This window comes from Ischnura elegans, chromosome 7, assembly GCF_921293095.1.
Source record: "Ischnura elegans chromosome 7, ioIscEleg1.1, whole genome shotgun sequence".
Classification (NCBI taxonomy): domain Eukaryota; kingdom Metazoa; phylum Arthropoda; class Insecta; order Odonata; family Coenagrionidae; genus Ischnura; species Ischnura elegans.
This window is the reverse complement of record NC_060252.1, coordinates 83,301,769-83,328,877: the sequence shown is the minus strand read 5'-3', so window position 1 is coordinate 83,328,877 and position 27,109 is coordinate 83,301,769. Positions and strand designations below refer to the sequence as shown.

The following is a 27,109-nucleotide window of genomic DNA, read 5'->3' as shown; positions in this document are numbered from 1 at the left end:
TTGCTCTCTCATGCAGTCTCCTTTCACATGCGTGACTCGCTTGTTTACCACGAGACGTTCTCAACTCCTTCATTTTTATTTTCCATGCAGGACAATGAACGTTCCGTTGAAGAAGATAGCACTCCTCGAGCAAGGAATTCTTGTTTTGACTCCCGTGAAATCTTATATACCTTATATTTTTTGTACTTTTACGTGGGAGTTATTTTCACTTACTATTCCTCATATTGTTCTCTTTATAATTTCCCGGAAGTAAGTAATTATACTGCGCTACTTTTCCTGCGTGTAAAATTTCGTAATTTTTTAGGTCTCAGGAATTCTTTACTCTCAGGACCAGGAAGTGAGCTGCTTCATTACATGTGCTCCGTATACCTTATTCTGATTTTGTGCATTCCGATCCAAGGAATTCTTCAAATGTATTTGCTTCGGCTAAAAGAAATGGAAATATTTAGAAAATATTTCTTAATTTGGTATTCATAATTATGCTTATAATGTTTCTCTTAACTTTTCATTCCTCCTAGGTTTTTAATGTCTTATTTATGTTTTCTGACTTTAATTATTCCTGATTGCCTCCTGGCATGTGATTAATATAATTCAAATATGCCGCTATTCATTAACTTGTTACCAGCAAACTAAATTAATTTGCCTGGAATTTTGCTAATGGGCAAAGATCGAAATGACTCCTAATTTTCATCGATTTATTAAATATTATATTGAATATTCACCAGTGATTTCTTGTAAATGACCTCCAAAGATGAGAAGAGGAGGCATGTATACTATAATACAATCTTCGGAGACTGTAATACAATGGGGTTAACGGCAATGCGCTCAACATTAAGTAATAATTCGTCAATGTTTGGGGAAAATTGAAATTACAATGCATCAACTTCCATTTTGCTGGAAGTGCAAAAAATAACCATGCTTTTCATTTAAGTTACATTCAAGATTGTAAACCTTTAAAATACTCTGAACAGATAGAATAACGCTTTTAAAATATTGAAAGCGTGAAAAATAAATCTATACTAATGGAAGAAATAAAAGGACGTTTTTTTCCTACCATTTGCGGTGAAATACTACTTCAATGTATAATCCCCTTTCATTTGATATAGAATTTTGTCAAGTTTCTTTTACGTGCTAATATAGGGTAATTCCTATTTTTATAGTAGTTAATAGTTTCACCTGATATAACCTGGAAGCACATTAGAGGGCTAATGCGTGTTTCCTAGCGCTTATGTGAACTCACCTTTATCGGTAGATTATCACTTGTAGTGAGTATGTCAGCATTGCTGTTAACAGTGATTTTTAAGTCTAATGTGGTGCATTAGGCAATATTTCCTACGGAATGATACGGTGAAACTCAAACAGTTTCTCTCGTGCGATATTGTAAATGGTTAGTGTATTATCTATTCGTCTAGTATCAGATAATCAAGAATAAAATGCATGGCAGGCCCTTTATCTGTCTCCTTGTGTATTGCTTTGATATCGGCTGTATTTTTCAATGGCACAAGAAGAGTAAACGGCCAGCGGTGAAATTATCGCATGTAGTTAGAAACGGTAGCCGAGGTAGTGGAAGCAAGTATCTTTTGAATCGAGATGGTAATTTTTAAAGAAAAATTCTTCTGACACAGTGAGTGGCTTTGGCTAAGGAAACTCGTGCCCTTATAGACTTTAATTCCCTCTCAGAAAACTTAATGTGGGCTCTCACGTCACTTATTCTCTTTTCTCGCAGTACCTCTTAACTCGCGATCGCCCTGGCGTGGCCGACGTTGTAATGACATTCGAGCTAGTACGCCAATGTTGTGGATCCTGTTAGAAGGCGTCGCCCTAATTACCAATGCATAAGCTTGGCGTCGTTTTGGCTTCATTGTCTGGCTTGGTATGACCTACCCAGTTGCCAAGGCATCAAGAGCGTCGCAAGTCATGCTCTGAATAATTTTATAATAACGATTGTTCCTTTTTCCATGGGGACTCGTTCGTGATATTCAGTACTTCGGCTGACCTTACCTCTCGTAGTTTCCATGGAGATTGATAAATGTCTGATGGAAAGAAACGTTCTTATTCGATCTGAACTTTTAAGGGTTGTTTCCCTCTGTCAAGCGAGGATTAGATTTGCCTCATAGTGTTTCGAGTACAGCAATATTTCACTCGAAATGTCACGGTGAACTAATTTCCGGTCGTTGCTCGCGATAAGTCGTGATGCGTGTGCGGTACGTGACATTCGCTGATGCGGACTTCGATCTTTCTTTTATAGAAAATAAACTTGGTCTGAATGCTTTGTAAGCGTCCTTTAGCAAATACCTGGTTCTGCTGAAAGAGTCGGGTACTTTTTGTAGCCTAGGTATGTTGAGTTAGTTCTGCTTTTTAGGAGTACTACTTATCGCCGGCGATAGGAGTAATACTTATGATTGAATCTTGGCACGGCCAGTGAGGAAGGTAAGCTAATAGTTAAAAGTAAAAAATGTATTATACTGGAGTAAATTTGAGTTCGTAAGGAAATTAGATGGCTCATCGGCTCGAAGAGAAAGATTACGTACTCTGAAATAAATAAAAATATTCTACTATAAGCGTGCTCACGCGACGCCATCGGTTTTAATGATATTAAGATTACTTTGGAAGAGAAGTCAAAAGAAGGAAGAAGAAGGATTACTTCGCTCAGTTTATAACGGTAGATTAGAAGCTCTAACAGTATCTTAATTGGGTTATGAAATACTGATTAATCTTAATTAAGGCAGTAAAAGAACCGTGTTTACCCGACATTAACCTTATTACATGCCACAAAATGAAAATTTCGTGTCTTCGTAGTGGTATACATTCTATATGTTCAATAGATTTTTATGAATTTGAATATATTAATTGGGTGGGTCGTGGGTACCATGATGATGGAGGATATGGACGTGAAAAATTAACGCATTAAACTATTATTTAATGCGACGAATATTTCATACTTTGAGGTGAATTAGATTTCACGGGAAGTATTGAAATCGTTTGAAATAGAGTGCTTTAATGATAAACAGATGCATTGGGATCTAAATTTCGCTTTATGTCACAGCGGAATTTATCCGTAATGGATGCATATTTTCAGTTAAATTATATAATTCGCTATAATTTCCTCCATTTTCAGTTGTCATGCGCCTGTATTGCCTAGTACTTTCTCGAGACTAACCTAAGATGAGGCATTGATAGCGCTTCTCTTTGTTAAAAATTAAATTTTTAAAGTTTTAATGAAGTGAGATTTGACTCTTTGCTCCGGCTTCAAGAAAATGTTTTTTTGAGTTAATTATTAAGATTTGCTTTGGAGTTGTGGTGAGGTGAAAGTTTAAATGAAGTCGTAAAGGGTTTTTGCGGGGCTCATTGCATTAGTAATGCCCTTTGGAGTTCTAAAGTCGCCGGTTTGCATATTTTCGCCTCACACCTCTACTGCGTATCTGCAATGTGTTGTACGTAATAAATAATTTTCGGGCCACGATGGGTGAAGTGTTCTTTTGTTATAGGGAGATAATTTTTTTGTGATTTAAGTATTTTATGCCTTCGTTTTGACTACTAGGCTCAGAATTTCCAGAGTTGAAAGTAATTACAGTCAATGGTACCCAAATGTGGGTGAAGATAGTTTTTGCGAAGTAAAAACTTAATCAGAAGTTGACGTTAATATGGAGCAAATTGGAATATTTTTAAGGTTTGAAGTAAAATCTGATGCTTTCCCGCCGAATATATTCGAAAAAGGCTATTCGGGCTTCCAGCCGGGTTGTCTCCCTCCATTCTGCCGACGTTTCGGAACACGAGTCAGGTTCCATCATCAGGGCTAATGGTGAGTGGATGAAGTTTGCCAGCTTATATACTCTTCAATTTGTTGTAAGGTCTACCGTGATTGGCCGGGAGGCAGCCAACCTTATTTTCCTAAGTGCCGGTTTCCATACATTACCTAGTGAATACCCGGCATCACGGTCATCCGGCCGGTTTTTTTTTAGGTTTGCTCGCGAATTCTCATTGTTTGTAGTTCATGCCTTCCAAAAAAGGATGAAATTACAATCCATGATCAAGTTGAGTAAAGGCGGAAAACCAGCGAGTTCTCTACTGTTAGCATAAATGAAAATACTGAAGCCGCGTATCCCAGGATTCACCTGCTCTTAATAATTTCATCAAATAATCCCGTATGCAGGGTAATATTCATAGTCAATGGGTATGCGGGCGGAAGTTAATTATCAGCTTCTGCTTGAGATGAAACTCGTGATGAACAAAGCTTCGTAATATTTTCTGGCCCTTACTTTACATGGATTATTCGCTACAATTTCAGAAATAATTTTAATAAAAAAAGCGCCTAATTAATTAATGAGGAATACCTTAACTAGTGGGTAAACGAAGCATATGAAGGAAGAGAATAGGATTTTCAGATAGAATGAGTAGGCTTTATTGTGTATTGAAGAGGGAATTCCATGAAGGAAGGGGATCCTGCTAGAGTGCTTTTAAGTATGTACTTTGGAAACCTACATTGAGCGGTATAATACTTTAATAATATTTCACCTGAACTAGCGAAACGCTTTCGTTAATGTTCTTTACTAAGGGAGATTCTGGTTTGCGGAGCAACTTGATACCTACTCTATATTTCTACTCGTTGGTCATAAACTGCTCTCATTCCCGACGAACGCCTTGCTCGTACCGAAGGTGCTCAGTATCTCATGGGGTGGAAAGGGCCTTGGGCCTCTGGAGTTTCCGTTTCCAAATTGCCCGTCGGTGTATCCTTACTCCACGGACTAGCGGTGTTGCACTACATCCGAAGTGTTCGCAGCTGCTGTGGATGCGTGTTGGGGCGCAGGAGTTGTGAGGCAGAAGACCGTGTCGAGGAGGTTCCGTCCGTGTTGAATCAATTGAATGGGTCGCCGAAGACGTCCATCGCTTTCTTCACTCCTCCCACCGCTGTCCAGCCCTCCGTAGCCTCATACACTCGGTCCCGTCCCACGGAATTGCCTCGTTCTTCCTGGGGAGCTCTACGGTGTGGTCCGCTCGCCAGCATCCCTCCATTATTTCCCGCGTAAACATTTCTGTTTCCACGTGGTCGGGGAGGTAGTTTACCCCACGGCTTCGGGACAGGACTCCCTTGAGAGACGGGTATGGGTCGAAAGGAGATTGGTTCGCCCCCCCTCCTCCCCCGGATGGAGTCATGGACCTGTATATACATTTCCCAGGACGTGTAACAACAGCCCTTCGCATTGACCGCTTTGAATTATCTCCTTGAAGACGGTTCACTAAGTTGATTATACTCTTCACTTCCGAGGCTTGTCTTTGTGTTCTTGCCTATACTGTTACTAAGTTTCATCCTTCTTATCCGCTCTTGCCAACCGACACAGACGTTTTTTCGTAATTTTTATAAAATATTCCGAAATTATAAATTTATAAAATCCGAAATCACCTTGATGAAATACGCTAGGAGGAGGTATACCATAAGTACTCATTCTCTAAACGAAACCTGGTTATAGGTCGCAGAAATTTCTTTCGTATAATATCTTGAAGGTTTTTAACGTCGATCCTTAGAAGTCTCGGTGATGAAAAATACACATCTCAATTTACTTCAAATGACTCCTTCGCGTATTACACAGTTTTGTTGTGTAGAGTGTTGATTTCTTGCTCAATTTTATCCGAAATTTCTACTCTGTTGTAATTTTATAAATTTCGACATATTTGTAGTTCTAAAATTGTGGCGTATGTATAAGTGTAAGTGTAACTATGTATTTTTTTATATGAATGAATGGTGCAATTGGTGAGACCTAACCCTTGCTAGTAAGGCAATGCTTATGTTAAGCGATATATATTTTCATTGCAAACCTTAACCGAAAACCAAATCCGGTGATTCTTAAGTCACATCAAGAAGTATTTTGTTTTGCCGATGTCATCAGTTTAGGAATTTTGAAGAAACTGTCGCCCATTGAGTCTCCCTGTATTAGCCTCAATTCATTCTACGATAAGCTCATTATTTACCGTCATTTGCACATGTGCAAAACCTTTTCTCATCTGTCCATGCGCCACCTACTTTCTGGCACCAACTAATTCCAACTTCAGCTATTCGCTCATACTTATACAGACGTGCATGTCTCCAGGCCGTTGGAATACGTCTGCAAATCTCAAGAGGACTGTCTTTGGCTCTACATTTCTTTTCTCTGAGTCCGTCAATCTTCTCTAATAAAATTCATCAGCTGAAAATTTCCTTTTTGCGGTTTTCCGGAGATGCATTTTGCCGACGTCAGCTTTTGGGACTAACCTTTTCCGCCTCGTCACCTAAATACGTCGCAGAAGAACAAAGGTTCCTTACTGGGCTGGGTTGAAGGGGTTTTCGCGGCTCAATATTGGCTAAAATCCTTTTCTCGCTTGCGATATCGTCCTCGAGCGTAATTACTTACAATCACGTAAGGACCTGCGCGGTGAAATTTCACCTAGCTGCTTTGAAAGAGCCCTGAAAAGTATTCATATCCTTCCTCTTAGCTTGTACAATAAACTCTTTTGATATCTCTGCTGTCATCATCATCGACCCTGGCTATTGGTTTTTACACAGCTCTCCGCACATTTCTTTAATTTACCAAACTTTTTATTCATGTGCTGTGTGAAACATCATTTACTACTTGTCCTTAATATCCCATACGAGGTCTTCGTTTGCTCTTCAGTGTGAGTTAAACATGCTTTACAGAATTACTTAATATTTCAAGATCAAGTCTAATCTGAATGTGATGCTCAAGCTGATGTGTTGAAGCCCGGGTCGAAGAGTTTTATTTAATTTTTTGTTTTGCCCATGATACTGCAATAGCTTCTTTCCTAGTTTAAAGGGATTGGGAGAAGATTCATTGCTAATCTAATAGTATCTAACGATGATACATATTCCTATGTATTACTCACCATAAGAGATTTTCATGCAAACTTCCTCGATGAAATGTATCATCTTATCTTAGGTTACATTTCGGTTTAGGAAGGTTTTTTAGACGGCCAGCATAGTGTTATCGGTTAGGTGGGATTGTGGATAGAACTATAACTCAGCGAGGAATACTGAAAACTAATTTTATAGGGAATAATGTTGGGTAACCTGAAGAGATTGAATCAAAGATTGGACATTGGTTATACGGTTTGAATGAAAGAGAATACGCCTTATTGTGATTTAAGTAGGTAAGTTAATTGTGATTCGAGAGGATGGTCTTGTGTGATTATGAAAATGTTCCGTGTGAACTTAACCGTTGTTTGCTACTTACTTTTGATCGTTAGAATATCATAAATAATATTTTTATCGGCTATTTCCCAAAGTAACGCGGTTTCAAAGGTGATCTGGGATTTTGGTTACTGCGCAGTTGTATCAAGCGCTCTTATAGTGCTCCCTCTGAAGCCAAAATGGGGACATGCAGAGGATATCATGGGTAAGAACGTGAAAGGGAAAGGATTTTGTGGAGAATGTGAGTGTGGCGTTTTTTCCAAGGGTAGCGCGGAGGTGCAGAGTGGGCATCAAGGGTCGGGATTGAGGGATCGACCGGTCGTCCTTAAAGCACGGCTCCGCCTCCCGCCTTTTTAAGTGCTCTTCATTAAACTCCCTCCTGCATTATTTATCAACTCTGCTTCATCCCAGGCCGTTCACTGCACGCCTGTTCTCAGGATTGTTCACTACAGGGAACGCTGCGTCTCCCTAACTTCGCCCCAGTGGCAGCAATGTGTCCCACGCTGTCCAGAATCTTTGGCTACTCAGTATCTCAAGCTTGTTCTGAGGGTGATTTTTTTCGTGGAGTTTTAATAATCATGGTTATGTAACCGTTAACTGTGGCAGATGAAGCAATTTAACTATTTGGCTAACTGAGGAAAACGGACATAGCAGTTAGGATATCACGAAAAGAATAGCTTTGGCGAAGGAGGCGTTTTTTTATAGAAATGAACTGATAAGATGATCGTGTAATAATAGTGAAGAAAAGGCTAGTGAATAGTCTGATCTAAGGTTTAGTGGTTGTGGGTGCGGAAACGTGGTCTCCTGGGAAGGAGGAAGAGAAAAGAGAGGAGGCGTTAGAGATTTGGGAATGGAGGAGAATGGAGAAGGTGAAATGGACATAGAGAAAGGAACGAGGGAGTGCTAGACATGGTGGGCGAGGATGAAAGACGTCTAGAGGAGTTTCGGAGGAGACAGAAGGTTTTGAGGGAAGAATTTCAGGCAAGGGGTGGAAGAGATGAGGATATATGGATCGAATGAAGGTCTTATATAAACTGAAGAGGGAGGTCCATGATGGGAAAGAGTCAGGGGTGATCCGTGAATGTCTTCATGAAAACCTATCTATACGTATGTAATATTTTATTACTGAATAATTAGCCATGTGGGGTAGGATTACTCGAATGCAGATTGGTCGCTCGGGTCCATCACGTTATAGAGTCCTCCACTCTCGCGTCTCCATTTTCTGTGGTATTTTTCGCAGCTCAACCTCCAGCCTAGCTCCCATCATAGCCTCCACTATCCCATTTCGCGCTTCGCGCTCTCCCCCTCCCCGTTCACCCAACATCCCACACGCTATCAATGCCCTCAGGGTTCCATCACGCTTAAGTTAACCTATGTGTCTCTTCCTTCTGTATCCTCCCTTATCTATCAGTTTCCTGTCCCCACACTCGAGGTCTAGCATTTCCTTGTTCATTTTCCTCTCGCCTCATGTCGCCATACTCTTCACGAGACAACACATCGAATGTCGATTTCTAAAATTCATTGACCGACATCTATCGCGATAATTGTGATGGAATGGGCAATCTATTGTATATGGTCGCTTGATACTTAATGTCTGGTCGATTTTCTACTTGAGCTATGTATTGTAGGCGACGGTCGGGAATGTGTTGTTTTAATTATGTGTGGTTCTCGATTGAATGAGAATCTTCGACGGTTGTTTTTGATGTTCGAATACCTTCTTTGACCTTGTATGCATAGCCGACGGTCGCAAATCGGTTGACAATCGACCATCGGGTTATCGACTTTCAGTTGACATCCAGCATCGATGTTGAGTTATCGCTTGCTGCCAAGCCGCGAAAGTCACCGTCGCGTCATCAGTGACTTAAATTGTCGGAAATGAGATAGTGCACTGCAATCATGCAGATATCCATTCGCGCTTCCTCAGTTATTTTCCTCCCCCTCCTCCGTCTTTGGATACAGCAAGTGTGTTTGATGCCAGGCAAAGTATGGTTGAAAGTTTTTGAGGAATGGTGCATATTTTTCAGTCGAAGAGAGTAACTTTTCGCCACATCAGCTGGGTGCAGTGTCTAGAAAGAAGTTTCGCTTTGTATCTTCGTCCGCACAATCGTCATTATCATAAATATTTCACTGCTTTAATGGCGGGTCGTTGGAAAGTCTTGCCCATTATTTTCCCCGAATGCGTTGTTCTTCGGGAATTCCTCTCGCTCAACTGCCTACCTCTGCCATTGTTGGACCCATTTCTTTCACGTCTTGGTCACATTTTTCTACCAAAAGTTCCCTGCATACTACTTTCCGTCAGTGGCAGTGAAGATTTCTCTGGTCTCACATCGGCTAAGGCCCTCTATATCTCCTTCCGTTTTGATGTTCAACTCGCCCATCGTTCTCAGGGATTCAAGTATCCAAAACGCGAAGCATCTTTCAAACACTATTAATAATTTGCACAGTTTTTTCCAATCGTCCCGAATTAAATCTTCGATACGTTTCGATGTGCAATTCTTCTTCTCTTTCTCTCTGTCATTGTTCTTCGGGAAAAGAGACATTACAGTGAACCGTACATTTTATTGTTTAAATATAGAATAAAATGTTGAGCATGTATGAACGGTGGTTTAGGACTAAGGTGGCAGAATCAATTATCAAGAAGTGATGGTGGCGTCATGTTTTACCTCGGGATGTTCACTCTCACTTTCTCTTGTTTGGTGATATTATTTCTGAGCATCTCATTGTATATTTGTTCGAATGTGGTTCATCTCTCCTCACAGCTTGGTGGCCATAGTCATGAATAAAATAGAATTATTTAGAGTTCTCTTAGGTATTGCTGTTTTGCAATTCGTCGTGGCTATCCTAGATTGCTCGTATTTGGGAGTATTAAGGACGGAATCAAAGTCACTCAGCGAACAATCAAATTACTTACACCACGGTGCTTACTTAACAGTATGCGCTTGTTTTATGAAATTTGAAATAGTGCTTACGATGAAATTGAAATTAATCTATCTCCTCCAATAGCTCAGGAAAACGTTATCCTGTATAAGTAATGGTTTACTTCACTTTTTCTTCCCTGCCAGTTAATTCACTTTCCTTAGAGAGTTTACAAGGACGCAGCTCGTATGTGGTCTTGTTATTACTCATTATAAGGGAATGCCTCAGTGCGGGCCGGCTTCTTTATCTTGGAGCATTAACGATGATGATGTTACTTTGTGGGAGAAATGGATTTCATTGAGTGGAGGCCGTTGCCAGCGTTCACAGGTCTACATCTCTATGCATACATCTCTCTCCCAGCCTCTCCTCGGTTACCGTTTTCGCGTTTCGCCTATCAATGGTCGTCACGGACCATTTAGCACGGCCTTTGCCAGTTGCATAGCGGCTGCGTTTATCAGAAGGCGAGGTCACCGGCGTGTGCTCCGAATGTTCTGCTCCCCTCTTGGAACGCCCAACCGTTTACTCCGCTTTGAATTTCTCCTGGCGCTCCCGAATCAGGTGAAAAATTTATTCCAATCCTATTTCTCATCGGTGTCAGGTTTCAGTTTCCATATTTTTCCGTGGAATTCATCCAGTGAATACGTCGTCGCATGAGGATGGGGTAAAGAGAGTTTATCACACCGCAATGCTTCATATTTGCTCTATTGAGTGGAAAATCTTCCCATGCGCTAGGAACGCAAATAAGAAATTATTCTCTTACGTAATTGTTTTTCTACTGCGTCTCGCTTTTGACGGAATTGTTATAAGTGCAGATATGAGGATTTATTTGTGTGTGGCGACTTCAGTAAAATATGGCTTGTATAATTCAACTTTAAGATTTTAGAATGGTCTCCTAAAGTCGTCGTTTTGTGAGAACGATGGTTTCGTTTTTTTTCTTCGTATAATTCAAATAGAAGGAACACGAAAGAATGATTTTCTCAAACTATCGCTCGAGCTTACTCCATATAATACTGTTTCTAGCGGCCATTGAGTAATTGAAGTAGGCTTCTTGTGTATTTCGGTATATTTTAATCAATCGCCGGAGACTGTTCCTCTTCGACGGCATTTCTTCTACATTTTGTATACGGGCAATCTCTTCTTGCCATATTTTAGCGAACGTTTAGATATTGTTATTCTTGTTTTCATTGTTTTGCACATAAAACTGTTAAATTAGGTTACGAGTGCCTTCTCCCTTCAATACAAGCGCCCTCTGACCCTATTTTCATTTATTTCTTTAGAATTATTTGTACCTTCACCATGTCTGATTCTTCTTCATCCTTTTTCCTCCCCATTCATTTCACGGTCTGCCTTTCAAATTTCAAAGTCATTTAATCAATGCAATACTCTCGAATATAAGTACTTATGTTAAATTATTAATAAATCTGTTATTATGACGGACTATGAGATTTAGTTTTATGAAAAATGATAGTGCTCATTGCTTTTGCTTGTGGGACATACCTAATGTGGTTGTGATTAGCGATATATTGTCAAAAAATTGTTTGGCAAATTGATAACGATTTGACACAAATGGCTCCGTTTACTGTTCATCTGGCGATATGCCATTAATATCCTTTCCCATGCTCATGGAATTTCCTAATTTTGTATCTATGCTCGGTAACATTTTTCAACTCATGCCTTTAGTCCTTATTTAGTGCGGTAATATGTCACCATTCTTTCTTTACGGGAAAATCTTATTTCACTGCTTATTTATTCTGCTGACTCTAATAAGGAATTTTCCCTTACGCGCTTTTATCTTTCATTTGTGTTATCACTAACTTTTTGGGCGCAATTATTTCTCGAGGTCTTATTTATTGGGCCTTATTTTGAATTAACTGGGGAAGCCCAATTGGCGAGGGGACACAGGTCGGGTTGATTCGCAAAATGCTACACGTAAACCTACCTTAACCGCTAGAATTATTATATCATTACCTACTAATGAAGTGTCGACGTGTGTTTGAAGCCCACTCACGGAATTTCTTTATGCACTCTTCTAATAGCCCCGTCTTTGCCTCAGTTTCCATTCATGCTTTGATACCTCTTTTCTTTGTACTTCTGATAAGAGTACAATGACCTAGGGACTTGTGTTCGCACTGTGTAGAGTACTGAATGAAATCGGGGCAGAGTTCATTGCTTTATTCTCGTATTTAATTGACATCTGGTGGAGGTCTGAGCTTCGGAGTAAGTTAATTTTTTAATGTCTACCTTTCTCTAGGCGGCGTCTTCAACGTGACCGGATCTCTTTAACGGATCTCTTTTCTTTTGTCATTCACAGATTAACCTGCGGCTGATTCTTGTCAGTGGGAAGACTAAGGAATTTCTCTTCAGTTCAAGCGACTCCGCGGGGGACATAGCACAGCATGTGTTCGACAGCTGGCCCGAAGGTAAGTTCTCCCATCCCGCCCTTTCTCCCCCTCCCTCAAAAGATTATCCCCCATGTCCACTGAGCCCTTCCTTTTTCCGAGCGCCCTCGTCTTTCAAAGGATATTCTCTTACAAGGTTTCCTGGGTGGGTTTCATCAGCACATCTAGAGCACGTAAAAGGCTCTCAGAGAATCTCGAAGAAATCTATCGCAGCCTTTATCTGAAGATGGGGGCTTTGAAACTTAAGATACGGCTGATGCATGTTGAAGGACGATTTGGAGTGCTTGCGCATGGATTTTTCAATATTGACCCTTTGAATTTCTCTCGACAACATTTTTATCAAATTATCACTTGTTAATCGCCGATATTGTCGTTGTTTATCCCCTGTTAGTATTCTATCAACATATCCGTTCTTAAAAAAAGGGAATTTTTGCGTTATATCCTATCACTGAAATGGATTTAAAACAATTAGCAATGGATTACCTTATGAGGGTTTTAGGAAGTTCTGTCTTGTTATCAGACCTGATGGTGGTGGCAGAGATAACCATTGAAAAGTCAGCAGCGTGTAATATTCTAACGAGGCTGCAAACCCGAGAGAACTTCGTAAGCATCGTACGCCGGGAAAGTACTCAATCCCTCCGTAATGAGACGTGGTGTGGTAAACTTCAATGAAGTGGAAATTACTAAGCCACTGATTAGTACCAAATTAAGACCTGGTATTCGAGGTACACCTGATAATGGTACTGTCAAAATCTATTTTATCTTGAAACCGCTTAGCTGTGAAATATTAATTTTGCACTGTTGCTTGAATAGAAATTTGATCAAGCCTACACTCGCGATTTGCTTCATTGACTCATTTCACTCTCATTGATTTTAATCTAAGTTCGTTTCAATATAAACGTAGTGAGATTTTTTCTTTGTTTACGCAAAAGAGTATTATTTTTCACATTTCTAAGGTAGAAAGTATTAAGGAAGTGCCAACCGCATCTCCATTAGTAGTCTGATTTGATGCAAGCATATGTAAACTCAGGGTAGGAGTTTATGCTCAAAATCTCATTTCTGTATGAAATAGTCTTTTTTACCTACTTGTTATGGTATCATGGATTCTAACTCTTCTTAAAATAAAACTGTAAATCTCTCTTTATGCGATCTATAATGACTTTCGACGAATACTACGTCACTTGTGACGATATAAGAGCTCGTAGACGCGAATTGAAAGCATGATCATCAAGAAATTTAAATTTACGACCAAGCAATGCGTACTTATGAGTTAGAGGCCCAATCTTCTCTCCTTGGAATTTCGCCGAACTGTCATTCGTCTCATTTCTCCTAGTTGTTAGCGTACCGTTGTTAGCGATGATGGGACCCAATTATCCGCTTTAGGTGTTCGTAAAAATTACTAAATATTTCTTCAAAGTAGAATGGGAAACGAGCACTTACCGTTCTGGATTCGCTCGGAGCGACTCAATTTCCATCCTTCAGTGCGCATATGATATTGAGTTATGAATTCGTCGTTCGTCATCCGTATGATGAATTAAAAATTAGTTCCCTCGGTTACCGCTACGCAAAATTTTAATCTCTACCAGTAGACAGAGAATGTTGGTACAGCCGATTTGGTATCACCGTGTGGCCACCTGTGAAAATGGCAAAAAAAGGTTCAGGATAGGTTGTGCTCCAACTATTTATTTGGAGTCTCTCAGAGAGCGATAACACGTCTTATAATTAATATTAATTGCCATTTTTGCTTTTTTCTGCCTTCTCATTTTATTGTATATTTACCGAAGGAGTGCCGTGTCTATAATCCTTCTCTACTTTTTTCATTCCACGGTTTGCTTAATATTTATTAATTATTCCTCCATTTACTTTGCGTCATCATTCTACGGTAGAACCGCTTTGTCGGAAATCAGAATTATGAATTTCAGTGATTTTTTTTTATTCTTAGCATGCATTTCGAGGAATCCATCGGAAGTGATTTTGTATTCCCCTTATTTATCATTTGTCCTTCGCGGTCAAGTTTAGTACAAATGTAGTTAGTTAGTTTCTTCGAGTTGTTTTCGGACAATGGATATCTTGTGATCGCGTGAATTCTGCAATGAGAAGTATAGGCTCTATAACTTGGTGTGTAGCTTGTTGATCTAGTCTTTTATCTAGTTTTTTTTTGCATAGCTCAAAGTAATTGTCAAATCTTTTTTGATAAAATAATCGTGAACGTACAGTGACAAATTTGAAAAAAATATTACGAAATGCACAGTATTATGGAGTAACTTGAAAATTTGAGCTTTCTCCTCTTGATGTAATTACAGTAAAGGGTGTAATAAATGCTCTGAACTGAATGCAACACGTATTGGATACAACTCGAAGGTATTTAAGCCAATTATCAAATCCATGCTCAACGCTGATTTCATTCTTTCCCCTTCTCGTTTATCTAACATCTCTTTAATACGAAGCTCAGCTTACCCTTTCCCGCCAATGCCTTCGGTTACCACTTAATGCGCTTCCTCCTCTTCTCTTCTAAGCGTTTCCTTTCTCATCACTACCGCTGTACCTCGTTCGTTATTTTCTCCGCCCCCCGCTCATTCCACTAAGACCACATTTCGAACGCCTATTCGCTGCTTGCTTCCTCGCCTCTTCATTCTGAATTTATTTTGTGCAAAAAGACAGCGAATGCCCCTCAGCCTTTCGTGCCCATCTTTACTTCAACTAATGCTGCTAAGGGAATCGTGAAAGGAAATTCGCTGTCATACTTATGTTACGTTTATATTCCCGTCCGTGACTGTGAATAAACCTCTTTTCTTCACACTTTTACTTCAACTTACTGTTCAGAAAAACGTGAAAATTTATATGTTACAGTACCAATGGGTGATTTGTATTCCCCTGCGTGACTGGCAATTAATTTTTCGGATCAATATTTAACCAAGGGATGTTTTATAAATATTCTTGTCTTGAAGTATGATCCTTTCCAGGAAAGGCTTTGTTGGGTGTATAGTTTTCACGAGTGAGGGAAGCCATTGTGTATTCCAGTAAAGAGTGATCAGGGGCATCGCGAGTCTTCCTTTTTTTAATTTTTCGCGCGTGTAGGAAGCAGTTCACATGATTTGGCCCCGTTCCGGGAAGACGTGACGTTAGGCGCTCTCAAGACAGGAATGGGGTCGGCTTGATTATTTTTTTCCTTCGCTCTCAAAGTCGAGCGTTGTCGTTTTTGAACGTCCTCAAGGCATTATGCCGCGCTGAAACTCCAAGTTCTCCCTCGAAGGTCTATGCTCGTCGTCTACATTTGCGATATATGGGAAAAGTTCCGCGCCGAAGACACGCGAAGGCACGTGAAATGACTTCTCTCGCTCGTCCCCTCCACCATCTCAAATATGCCAGGAAACGCATCATTCATGTATCCCAAGGAACACTGCCGAAGTGAGAGAATAAAATACAGTCACGCGTTAAAGCCCCTTCTGGGTGAATCGGCGCTTTGCTCTCTTATAGCTCTGGTGATAGGTAAGAAAGAGAAGGCTCAATGTGCACCAAGTAATGAGATTTTTAAGGAATAGAAGTTATTGTCGAGCACTGACATGGCTAAGAATAGTGTAGACGAAGAACTCTTCCAAGTGATAGATGTTACCGATAACTTGGTGATATTTATCACCATTTTAATATTTTAGAGAACGTTATAATATTTCAATGGATATGAAGTCAACCTGAATTGCGGAAAATTGTCACGGCCGAAAGAGTTCATGCCCTCGTTTGATGAATGTTGCAATTTTTTAACTGTTATGATGTACACGAATAGAATTTCATATAAAAATGAACCTTAGTAATAATGATTTGTTTCAGATAATAGAATTCATTTCTTGGAAGTTCATTCATTTAATACGATGGAAATGTAAATTCCTGAGCAATCGGATTTGATCAACTATTTTTTAATGCTAATAAATATCCCATAACATTCCATAATTTCCTGCATACCCAGTATCAAAACTCCTGACTTCTGTGGTCACTTGTTCTTTTTGTGTTATAATATATTGATATAAGCATTACTATAATGATACTTGGTGAATAATGCATCGATATGTTCCTGTTATGCTTAGGCAGATAAAGGGGTAGGATGCGTACGGTTTGCGAACTCAAGCATTATAATATTTTCTTTGCCTCTGTTAAACATAAGTTTGGGCTATTCAAATTTCATGCAAACTGGCATATTAATCACTTTTATTGATTAGGTGATGTATGGCCTCTTCTGTGATTTATTGTTGTACGCAGTTTTTACGTGATTTTTAGAGTAATTTTTTATTTCTTCGACAATTGAGGAAGGTTTCCCGGTCTTACTGTCTCATGTAGATACTACAAAATGTAATGGATTTGGGAAATACTGCATTCTGAAAAGCCGTAGAGTTAGGACGTGAGCTTATAGACTCATTGGACTTGCTATTGGATGCTAATCTGAGTGGAGGAATGAAAGTAATTTTATATTGTTTCTATTTGACAGCCATATGCGTCATCAGCGACAAAGCGACAGGTTGGAATGTTCTCAGGTTTGCCTGGCGAATACTTCCTGACGCTTAAAGCGATGAGTCCGTGGGTTTCCCGCTGGGTAATGATATTGATCGGCACTAATATTTTGGGGTGGCATTGTGTGCAATTGCTCTCGGGTTGAATGGTGGTTGATTCGCGTGCTCGACGCAACGTTCCCGCCTAGGGGTTGATGGGTTGAGTGCTGGGATCACCCAGTACCAAGCCACTCACATTCTCACCGTAAAATTCACACAGTCATGATTGTGGGCCCTTAGCCTTCCTTTCCCTGAGCCACGTGGGCGTTCCCATGAAGCTTTGGCACCCTGGAAACCGCATACTGAGGATTATTGTATCGGTTTTCAAGAGGCTTCTCCCTCCGGGATCCCCTTTGGTCTGTGTCCAATACGCCCTCAGACCTTGAACAAGTCGCCAACCTTGAATACAGTAGATGGCTCTTCCCAATGTGGCAATTGTACGAGCGAAGAGAGAGATTTTTAATGCACGCATTAGGTAGGGAGCTGCCAGAGACCTTGAGGTTACGTGCTAGACTTAGATTCCTGAAGAAACGAGGAAAAGAAACTTTTCAGAGCGGCTCGTAGAGCATTATCATGGAGCCGCACTATATTTCCAGGTCCGAAGGAAGTGATAAAATAGGAGAGATATTTTGCCAAACGGATTGACTAAGGAAATCGGTTTTCCTTTGAGCTGTATAACCTATAGTAAATGTTAGGTCAAGCTTAGGCAGTCAAATCTCTCGCTAAGGGGAATATATTGTTATTAGTATTCTTGTACTTGATAACGGCTGGCGTCCTAACACATCCCGCTACTCGCCTATATAGGCATATTGCAGGTTGTGTAGATTTTGATCATTTCTCAAGCGTTTACGGTCGATAGAGCCGACATGGACAACGTGCTAGGTGGCAGAAAATGCGTCGGTTTGATGAGAAAAGCCTTGAATCATCTATGATCGCTTAAATATGGGTCTGTCAAGATAAAAAACCAACAACTCGAGTTCTAGAAAGCCTTCGATTCATGACGTCGACCCCAGTTTAGAACGTGTAACGTTTAAATCAGCCGCCCTGGTCATGAAATATTCTCTTTAACTTCCATGACGTTTTATTTCTTTCTATTCCATAAGAAACGAAACATTAGTAATGAAAGTGAAGAAGGGATGGAGCATGTGTTTTTTGTAGAGATGGGTCGAATAGCAGATTTCTCGAATTCGAATATCGAATTCGAATATTAAATCATAGCTCGAATATTCGAATACCTCGAATTTCGAATACCTCGAATACTAAATGATGAATGCTGGAATGTTTGACTCGGTTGCCTATGCAGCAGGCAACACAAGATTTTGGGGAGTAATTTTGATTTCCTTAAAGTGATTCAAACAGGAATTTAGCTGATTAATGAATAATTTAATTTTATGGAAACAATTGGGCATATAATTAATTCAACTAACATCGCTTTACCCCCACTCCTGCTGCCAAGTGCTAGCTGACAATCTGAGGCATTTTGCAAAATACAAGCTCTTTTCCACCGGATTTTCTTCATTATTTTCAGTCCATCTTTGGGAGTTCTCTCGAGATAAGAAAATGAATTGGAATTGCAATCAGGGAGAAACCAAATATTCTGAGAAAATATCCTTTTGTCTGTGACTGTAACAATAAAGATTTATAGCACCACTCATAAATTGTAACTTGATATATGTTTTCGGAAAAAAATACCGCATCAACTTCCGAGAAGCTCTGCTGCTCATATCGAGTTTCGCCAGAATGCTAAGTCTCCGTCGTGTTTTGACATTTATTTCTTTGCGTAAAATGCTTAAATAAACTCAGAAATACGTCGTGTTTGGTCTTATTCTTTTTGAAATTACGCGCACATTACTAATATTTCAATTCAATAAAGGTGTAACATCAATTGACGAAAGTCATTCTTAGACACCCTTTGTGCTAATAGATGACTCATGCAGCGGTTGACCTCCACAAAAATGGGGAACTTCGAAGCTGGTAGGAAAAAAAAGGTCAGTGGGGGAGGAAAGGGAGGGCCCGAAACACGTTTCTATTGTTCTCGCGTATTTTTTCGAAGCTAAGGTCTTCGTAATATGATCCCTGCGCGAGCTGTGACCTTTTTTTTATTTTGAAGAAGAGGAAAGCCTCAGAGGGGGGGCTAGTGCTGAATGGAGAGGGATACCTGACCTTGGGAAATGCGCTAATGTAAGTATCCCACGGTACTCACACAGCAGTTGACCTCCAGAAATGGGGAACTTCGAAGCAGGTAGCCATAAAAAGGTCAGTGGGTGAGAAAAGGGGGGAGGGCGTGAAACACGTTTTTATTGTTCTCGTAACTCGATATTTTTTTCGAAGCAGGGGTCTTCGTAATGCGATCCCTGCGCGAGCTGGGACCTTTTGTTTGATTTCGGAGAAGAGAGAAGCGTCAGAGTGGTTGAGGCGAGTGCTGAATGGAGGGGGATAGCGGATCGTGGGAAATGACCTAAGGTTGCTATCCCACGGCACTGAGTTTCTCCCGGTGGGGGGAATCGGGGATTTTCGGATTTTTTCACCCGACTATTTTCGGTTCCCCTCGTCGAACACTTTTCACCGCTAAAATCCACGAATTTGATGCAATTCGTCAACTTACGTAAAACGGCGCTGCGAGCACTAAATGACGACAGTTCTCTACATTTTTCCGAGTCACTACCAAAGACGTGCGTGCGACAGTGTATGACGCGAAATTCAAAGTATTCGAGGTATTCAAGGCGGTACTTTTCGCATAACTATTCGAAATCTCGAATATCGAATACTTTCTAGTATTCGAGGTATTCGAGTATTCGCGGATACTATTCGCACATCTCTAGTTTTTTGCATATCTCAACGTTTCAGTGGGCATTGGGAGTATTCATTACCCCATTTGCGCTAGCAAAATCGGAGCGGCGTCGCAATAGAAGATAATTCGCCTCGACTTCAATCGAACCAGGATATCCCTAATTTGCGTTAATTTTAGTAAATTATTGGGAATATCTTGATTTCTGCATAGGACAAGGCAGAAGAATTTTCATCTGTGGAATTTGCGCACTGCCTTGCATTTACTGGTGACTCTGTCTAGGTTCATTTCGAAAGCCGCTCGATCTTATGTGATCTTCGTTTTCGGCTTGTGCATGCCCTACTGCGACGAATAACAATAACTTCAATATCCTATCGGATGACGTAATGATTCAATTTGCAGTGGAATGAATCACTCCGATAGGGTGTTCCGCTTGGAGTTCAATTAGTTCCCTCGTTGTTTTTTTATCTTTGGATTTGGTATCTATGTCTACAGCATTTCTTTCGGAGAAAGTTTGGATGTGTGTTTGTCCACCTCTCCATTATTCATGAGTCCGAGGCATTTTGGCTCACCAGTTGGCGTGACGGGCGTCGTTTCAGGATGACGCACTAGTCGCCGGGCGCGCGATTCATATCTCCTCTGTGTTGTTGGAAATTGTGCTAATAATCTTTCCTCTCACCGGTGGTGACGCATTTCGTGACTCACGCCCACTCGTTCAATTTTCGCGGTTCGTGGTCAAGAGGACGTTTTCCAAACCTTAGTGATGCAGTGTGTTCAGGGCTGACTGGGCCCTTAACCGGCGCTGAGAACACTTAGTTCCCGGGTTTGTAGTCGAGAAGTTTAGGTTCGTTCGCAAATAAATGTTTCCATTTTATTATCTAATCAAATTGCAATTACTTGAGATACGAAGGAGTCGGAAGGTATGGATGGAGCGAGTACTTAGCGGGGAGGGGATGTATAAAACAGTGTTTGAGGATAGAATGTTGGGTACACGAGGGAGAGGATAGGATTTTTTGATATAATGAAAAGGAGTGGACCTTATTGTGGATTAAAGAGAGAAGTCCATGAAGGGAGGGGAGACTACCAGAATACCCCTTAAATACTCTTAAATACATGGAAACCTATCTTAATCGGTTGAATACTTTAATAATATTTAATATTACTGCTACAGTTTTGATACACTTCCTAACTTCCCAAAGTTAAATGATACATCATTCGCAACTTTCTAATTATAGCACATATCAATAATGAAGTGACCTTTTTTCTGCGATTATTTAGCTGTCTTTTATTTATATTCTCTGCATAAAATATTTCTTGTTTCACATGACAAGAAATTTTTTCACTGAATCGCCATAAATCATTGCCCTTAAAATATATTGCACTAACGATATGTTCAATTGTTTAGGAGAAATAATTTCCACTGTTTGGCGGAAGCAGTGATTACCTTTGTCGAAGAGGATGTGAATCTTGTGGGCTGAAGCGGTTGTTTCCTTAGCAAACAATCACTTTTCATTTATAGGTGTAAAATTACAGCTCATGTACCGAAATCATTTCCTCACTTTGAAACGATGCATTGTTTCATTACATAATGTTTGTTTAAAGAGAATTGATCACGTATGCTACGTAGCGATTATTCCCAGAAGGTGACGAAGTTCGCCATTATTCAAATAATCATCGTATTTTCCCTAAGCATATATTGATTTTTTCATTATGCGGGAGATAACTTCGCTCCAACTGACCTTTAATTGGATCATTGTCATAATTTTTTTAAACGTTCTTATCATCATGAATGCATAATAAACTTCTTGTAAATATGCTATAAGCTGTTCGCATTAATCAAACCGCCTCATTGTTCTGATATAATCAGGAAGTAAAATGTTGAATAAACGCATAGCGGAAATTGCCGACATGAATTTATCGAAACAAATAATGTTTTCTCTCGCTATTTACATTTTATAGCTGAAGTAATAATTGTAAGCTTTTGCTTCGTTTAATTTTCTAAGAATTTGAGTACCAGCCGGGATATATAATGGAATGACATGTAATTCAGATAGTGCACGAAATATTCTTAGGTCATGGGAACATTATATGTGCGACGAGTGAAATAAAGCAAGGCCTTTAAAAGATTAAATCGTAGCTATCGCTATGCCATTAGTAGCGTGCTGTTATTCGGTGTGAGTCATTCCCATGGATCAAGGGTAGGTTAGGGAACCTTTCTCGGAAGCGGAATTTGTCGAAGGTTGATGATTTATTTATGCGCCCGAATAGTCATTATCTTTTGTCATCTCCCGGAATCACCTCATTTTTACGAGTGATTCAACGTCATGCATTTCTGCGGAGAATTCTGGGTTGCGTTAGGGTTACTCCTTGTCAGCGGAGCTGTTATTTTTTATCGAAAATCAATAAAGAACCGCACAAATTTTCTTGTTCTCTATCCTTTTCTCGTAAAAAAGTATTTATTTTCGAGGAATGAGAATATTTTGAATTCCGGGCTCCCCAGCTTCCAATTTTTTTTTTCAATTAATACGCTTCAGAATTGTGTGCAGGTTGAGGAGGGATATTATATGCTAGGACAGACATTCCATAGAAGGAGAGAATAAATTCGGCGGAGATTGAGGATTTAGTGTACCGGCGATATTGAATTGACTATTGAAAGATCCGTACTTGGAAAGGAATTGATCAATGAAACAGTTTTGAATGGTGATCCTCCGGTAATCGCGTGGATTTTAATAATAATTGGCTGTTATCTTATCAACAAGGAACAAAAAGCTGTTTTTTTATTTTGCTTATTTTAACCTTTATTTGAGGTAATGTACCAGCTAAAGTAGGGTCACGCTAAAGCTGACCTACAATTTAAATTTTAATATCAGCAAATCTTCGTTCACCTATTCCTCTCCTATGTTCGGTAAACGTTACACCAATGTTAATGTCGTTCACAATCCTTGTTATTTTCCTCGTGCTTCAGACTTATCTTTATTGTAATTATTTTTTCCTTCAGTCACATTGCAAGTTTCATCACAATCCCAAGTTTTTTATTTACCCACCTGTCAGGATATTCTTTTGACGTAATTTTAATCTTGTGTACTCAAAATATTTTCTATATTTGCTTATAGCTTATCATCATATGTGCATAAGTGATGTCGCTAATAATCAGCTAAAACGATGAGAAATCTGTGGTGTATACTGACTGCAAGTCACATCATATTTGTTGTCGATGTCAGGTTTTCATTATTTTCACTCACCTTTCGCAGGGAACGTATTCATTACGCGTCAATTTTTTCTCTTTTCGCTCCCATTAAATATTCATTTAATGTGCATTTATAAAGCGGTTTGAACGCGGTGTGTTGAGCCAACACTCACGTAGAGGATTAGGTCAATTAATGCGATGCAAAATTTTGCATTAGTGACTCGATGCGGTACGCTGCAGAGAGTTTATTTTATGTTCGAGATCAAATCTTGCCGCAAGGGAATGGGTTGTATCAAGTTATTGATGTGCTTATTAAAAAAAAGAAAAAAAATCATAAATTTCCTGTTCACGAGTTCACTCGGTGAATTTAAACCGTTTATATTTGCCGCATTAATAAATGAGAATCTGGCTTGGCTTTTAACTCAAATATCATGCCTAAAATTTGCTCGCTGATAATATTCTCTCAATAAATTCATGTTTTATAGTCCTTTAACATTATGCGTGTGTTTGGAGATGATTTATAATAACTTATAGCGAAATGCTTAGGTGTTCTAATAATGACGCTGGTCTGGGTTTAAGTAGCACTTCATAGCTACAATTTTATGCGTGCTAACTAAGCTCGAAATAATAGTTTTAACTTCAAGTGATTTTGAAATCATGGTACATAGTATAATACGAAAATCATTGGTAAATCTACTTTAGTAATGTAGTATATAGCATACAACATACAATTATAAATTCATTTTTTTAAACAGGTATTTTATCGGTGGTGGTAGATTGATTTTTAAATTTACACGCTATTATTACTCTTGACCTTTGCTTATTCCCATTTCCAGGTTGTATTTTTTTCTTCATTTTGATTTTTCAGCGTAAGTAAGGCTTGAAAGTGTGTATTGATTTTCTAAATTTACCCTCTCATCTACGCAGTGAGTATAAGCGTGTTTCAGGAATTTGAATGAGTATTACCATGTGAGAGGATTAACTCAAAGAATCTCTCTCCCTCTCACATTGAACTTCCCTTCGTTTTCGCTGTAAGGGCCTTTCATTTATCTATAAACCGTTCTCTCTGCCCGCCTTCCTCACTTACCAAACATTCTTCCATGTCACCGATTTATTTTCCTGTGTATTCTCCTCATCCCCACCCATCTCGTCTAACACTACCTAGTTCCTTTACCTTTCTATCCATTCAATCTTTTTTGCTTCAATTGTTTGTAGTCTTTTGTAGTACTCCATCCTCATTGTCTACGATTCCGCATCTTTGAGTACCCCTTCATGATCATACTCTTTGCTAGCCTTTTCTTCCAATCCATATGTGACGATTCTCTCATAAGTTAATGCGTAATCATAAACCCATCGTTTAATATCCTTGACCATGTAGGGGTTATCCTCTACTAAGCTGTCTATAGAGTCAAACTATTCTGCTGTTATAAATATGTATTATTGTGTATGTTGTCAAGATTCCAGAAGTGCAACATAATTTTGTTCATGAGAAGATCTGGAGAATACTTACTAAGCGAGCACTAAGCGAGTTGAGGATGCTGAAACCTGATGCTGAAAAAGAAAGAATGTTCATGTGTGGGGAAATGAGCGTGTAAGGTAATAGGATTTGCAGACATAATTAAAGCGGGTAGGCTTTAATATTAATAAAAGACTGAAGTTCAATAAAGAAGGGGTGACTGTCCGGGGTGATTCGTGAAATGCTTCAGTAAACCTTCCGTAATCGTTGTAATTGTTTTATGGCATTCCAGCATCAATTTTAGCTTCCTTTTTCTTCTCACTGTTGGTACCAATATGTTATGAGGTTATAAATTTCTAATTGTAATTATGTTTTTAAGTTCTTTTCCTTGACATACCCTTCCCGTCGGAATGGCTCGTGGTTTCAGGAATAGATGCAAGGCAGAATTAGAGCTCGGGAGAGGGAGATGGGGTAATAAGTTTGGTGGCTTAATTGAGTCTCGTCGTGCAACGCAATTGGTTTTCCTCCACGAGTAGTACGGCTTCCTCGGATCTCGTATCACCTCTAGTTCTCTGCTTGAAGTTGAGAATGACTCCACCGTTTTCTCTCCCGCCATGATTAGGGGTTGAAACCCTAAGTCCCGAAGTTCGGTGCTCGGGTCAATGCCGTAATCCTAGGATATATTATACATCACTACAATTTTTTATGAACATTGTCATCGCCAGGGGTTAAGAGGTGGTGGTAAATTTTATTTAGATATTCACATTAATGGTCAAAGTAGTGAAGGGTTCTGTGGCAGACAAATGCAGGAACCTATCTAAAGTAATGTAGCAAAAAATAACTAAAACAAAGACCAAATGTTCCACATCAGTAGAGCATGGGACCGCATCATAAGCTATCTCCACTAATCACCTCTGAATTGACACCTTGGCTGCAGTATTATAAGCCATACGAACCGAAATCAGCATCAGATAGTCGCGAAGACGAAGAGAAACACTGCAATACGTCTGCGACGATGGAGCCCTTGAACTATTCTCTTTCGACGTCGTTAAATTTTAATCCGTAGCTGAGTGCCACCTATGTTATCTTCCTCAATCCCTGGTCTCCAATCTCTCCATTGCTCTGTAAACTTCAAATGCTTTCCTTTAATCACGCCCACATTATCGGAACCCTTTTATCCGATCATTATTGTCACGTGACTCGTGAAAATGGTTTTCAACGCGTCACGTTCGCTGACGTCAGGGTCTCGTTAGTTCTCGGTCAGTCGTAATTAGCGTAGACCACCGCACCAGGTTGTAAGGCTCCATTCCGTGAGGAGAATCGATCCAGTGAGTGGTGGTTAGTCTTTCTGAAACAGCTGTGGTTGGGAATCCTGTATGAGTTTCGTCGCAATCATGCGAAATTAGGCACTGGATACGTTCATGAAATGTTCCTAAACATTAATTGTCTGCTAAGGTAGAAAGAATTAAGCTAATATTGGGCTCAGACAAACTTAAAAAATAAGTTCATATCAATGGTTGAGGATAAATATGAAGTCACCAAACCATCATCCTACCGTGTAACCTTCTGTGCCTCTTCAACATACCAATAGCCGCTGACGAGCTGTCGTCAGTGCTTTCTCTTCAAATTCTTCCATGAACAGGCTTGCCGAGGCTGGAGATAGCGGTGGGCCCATAGATACATCTTCGACCTGTTTGTAGAACTTCCCATTGTGAATTAAATACGTTGATTCCAAATCATGTCGAGATAGGTTCATTATGGTGAAAATGGCATCGTAGTATTTGAAACTGTTCGCCAACGGTATCCTTGAGAAAAGAGACTCGATTTCTAGGCTAGGTTACATGTTGGTAGGTGCCTGACGGATTTCTTAGAAAATCCTGGTTAAGGCAGCGGAGTTCTTTGCAAGGTGCGTACAATGGCCGACAAGATTGCTTCGGCCAGGTGGTAGGTTGTTGGCAGGGAGGGGGATTTTAAGGAACATGTATTTATCAGGTTCATTCGTGCTATACGTGATTGACTCGTCACCCACCACCACAATAATGCAATTTTACTCTCGCTGTATCTTAAGGCTTTTATTTTAGTGGTGGTGTAAATTAATACGCGATCTTGTAGACCCCTTGTGATCTACCGCCACGCATTACACGAGTGTGTTGAAATCTGTATACCGCCAAGGATGATACCTTTGTAAACGGGGCACTGCAAATTAGTAACGGCGGTAACTTCCGTAAATATGTAGTTATTTAACTTTCAGAAATGTATCCAGTCAAACCATGGATTTCCATCTGAGTCGTTCCCTTGTTTTAGCGACTACAGGGGAAGGAATATGGGGTGAGGTGCACTGGAAGCAATGTCGAAATCATACAAAAAATGGCCCTGTTAAGGTATTTTCACTTCTTACGTTAAATACTCAAGGTACATATTGTGGGTAAATGATGAAATTATCGAAAAATGCGTGAGAACAGTGTTTTTTTTATAAATTGATGGATTTTGTTATGAATTGATGATTCGTTGCAGAGAAGTAAGACGCCTTCGTGGATGAAGGATATAATTATGTTTTTGAAAGACGTGTCTCAATAAAAGTCTCGTATATTTCACCCTCTGCCAGAGCCAGCGTTCGCCACTTCGAAATATGGTTTTATTAGCCG

At 39.8% G+C, this 27,109-nt stretch overlaps 1 protein-coding gene across 3 annotated transcripts in view; it reads left to right on the top strand.

Moving 5' to 3' along the window:
- Window positions 1-27,109, top strand: part of LOC124161858 (ubiquitin-like protein 3) — a 596,237-nt gene that overhangs the window by 529,977 nt on the left and 39,151 nt on the right. For all 3 annotated transcript variants that reach the window (XM_046538080.1, XM_046538083.1, XM_046538081.1), the window contains one exon: window positions 12,408-12,516. In XM_046538080.1, the coding sequence (XP_046394036.1) occupies window positions 12,408-12,516 (109 nt within the window). The remainder of the gene's footprint in view (window positions 1-12,407; window positions 12,517-27,109) is intronic.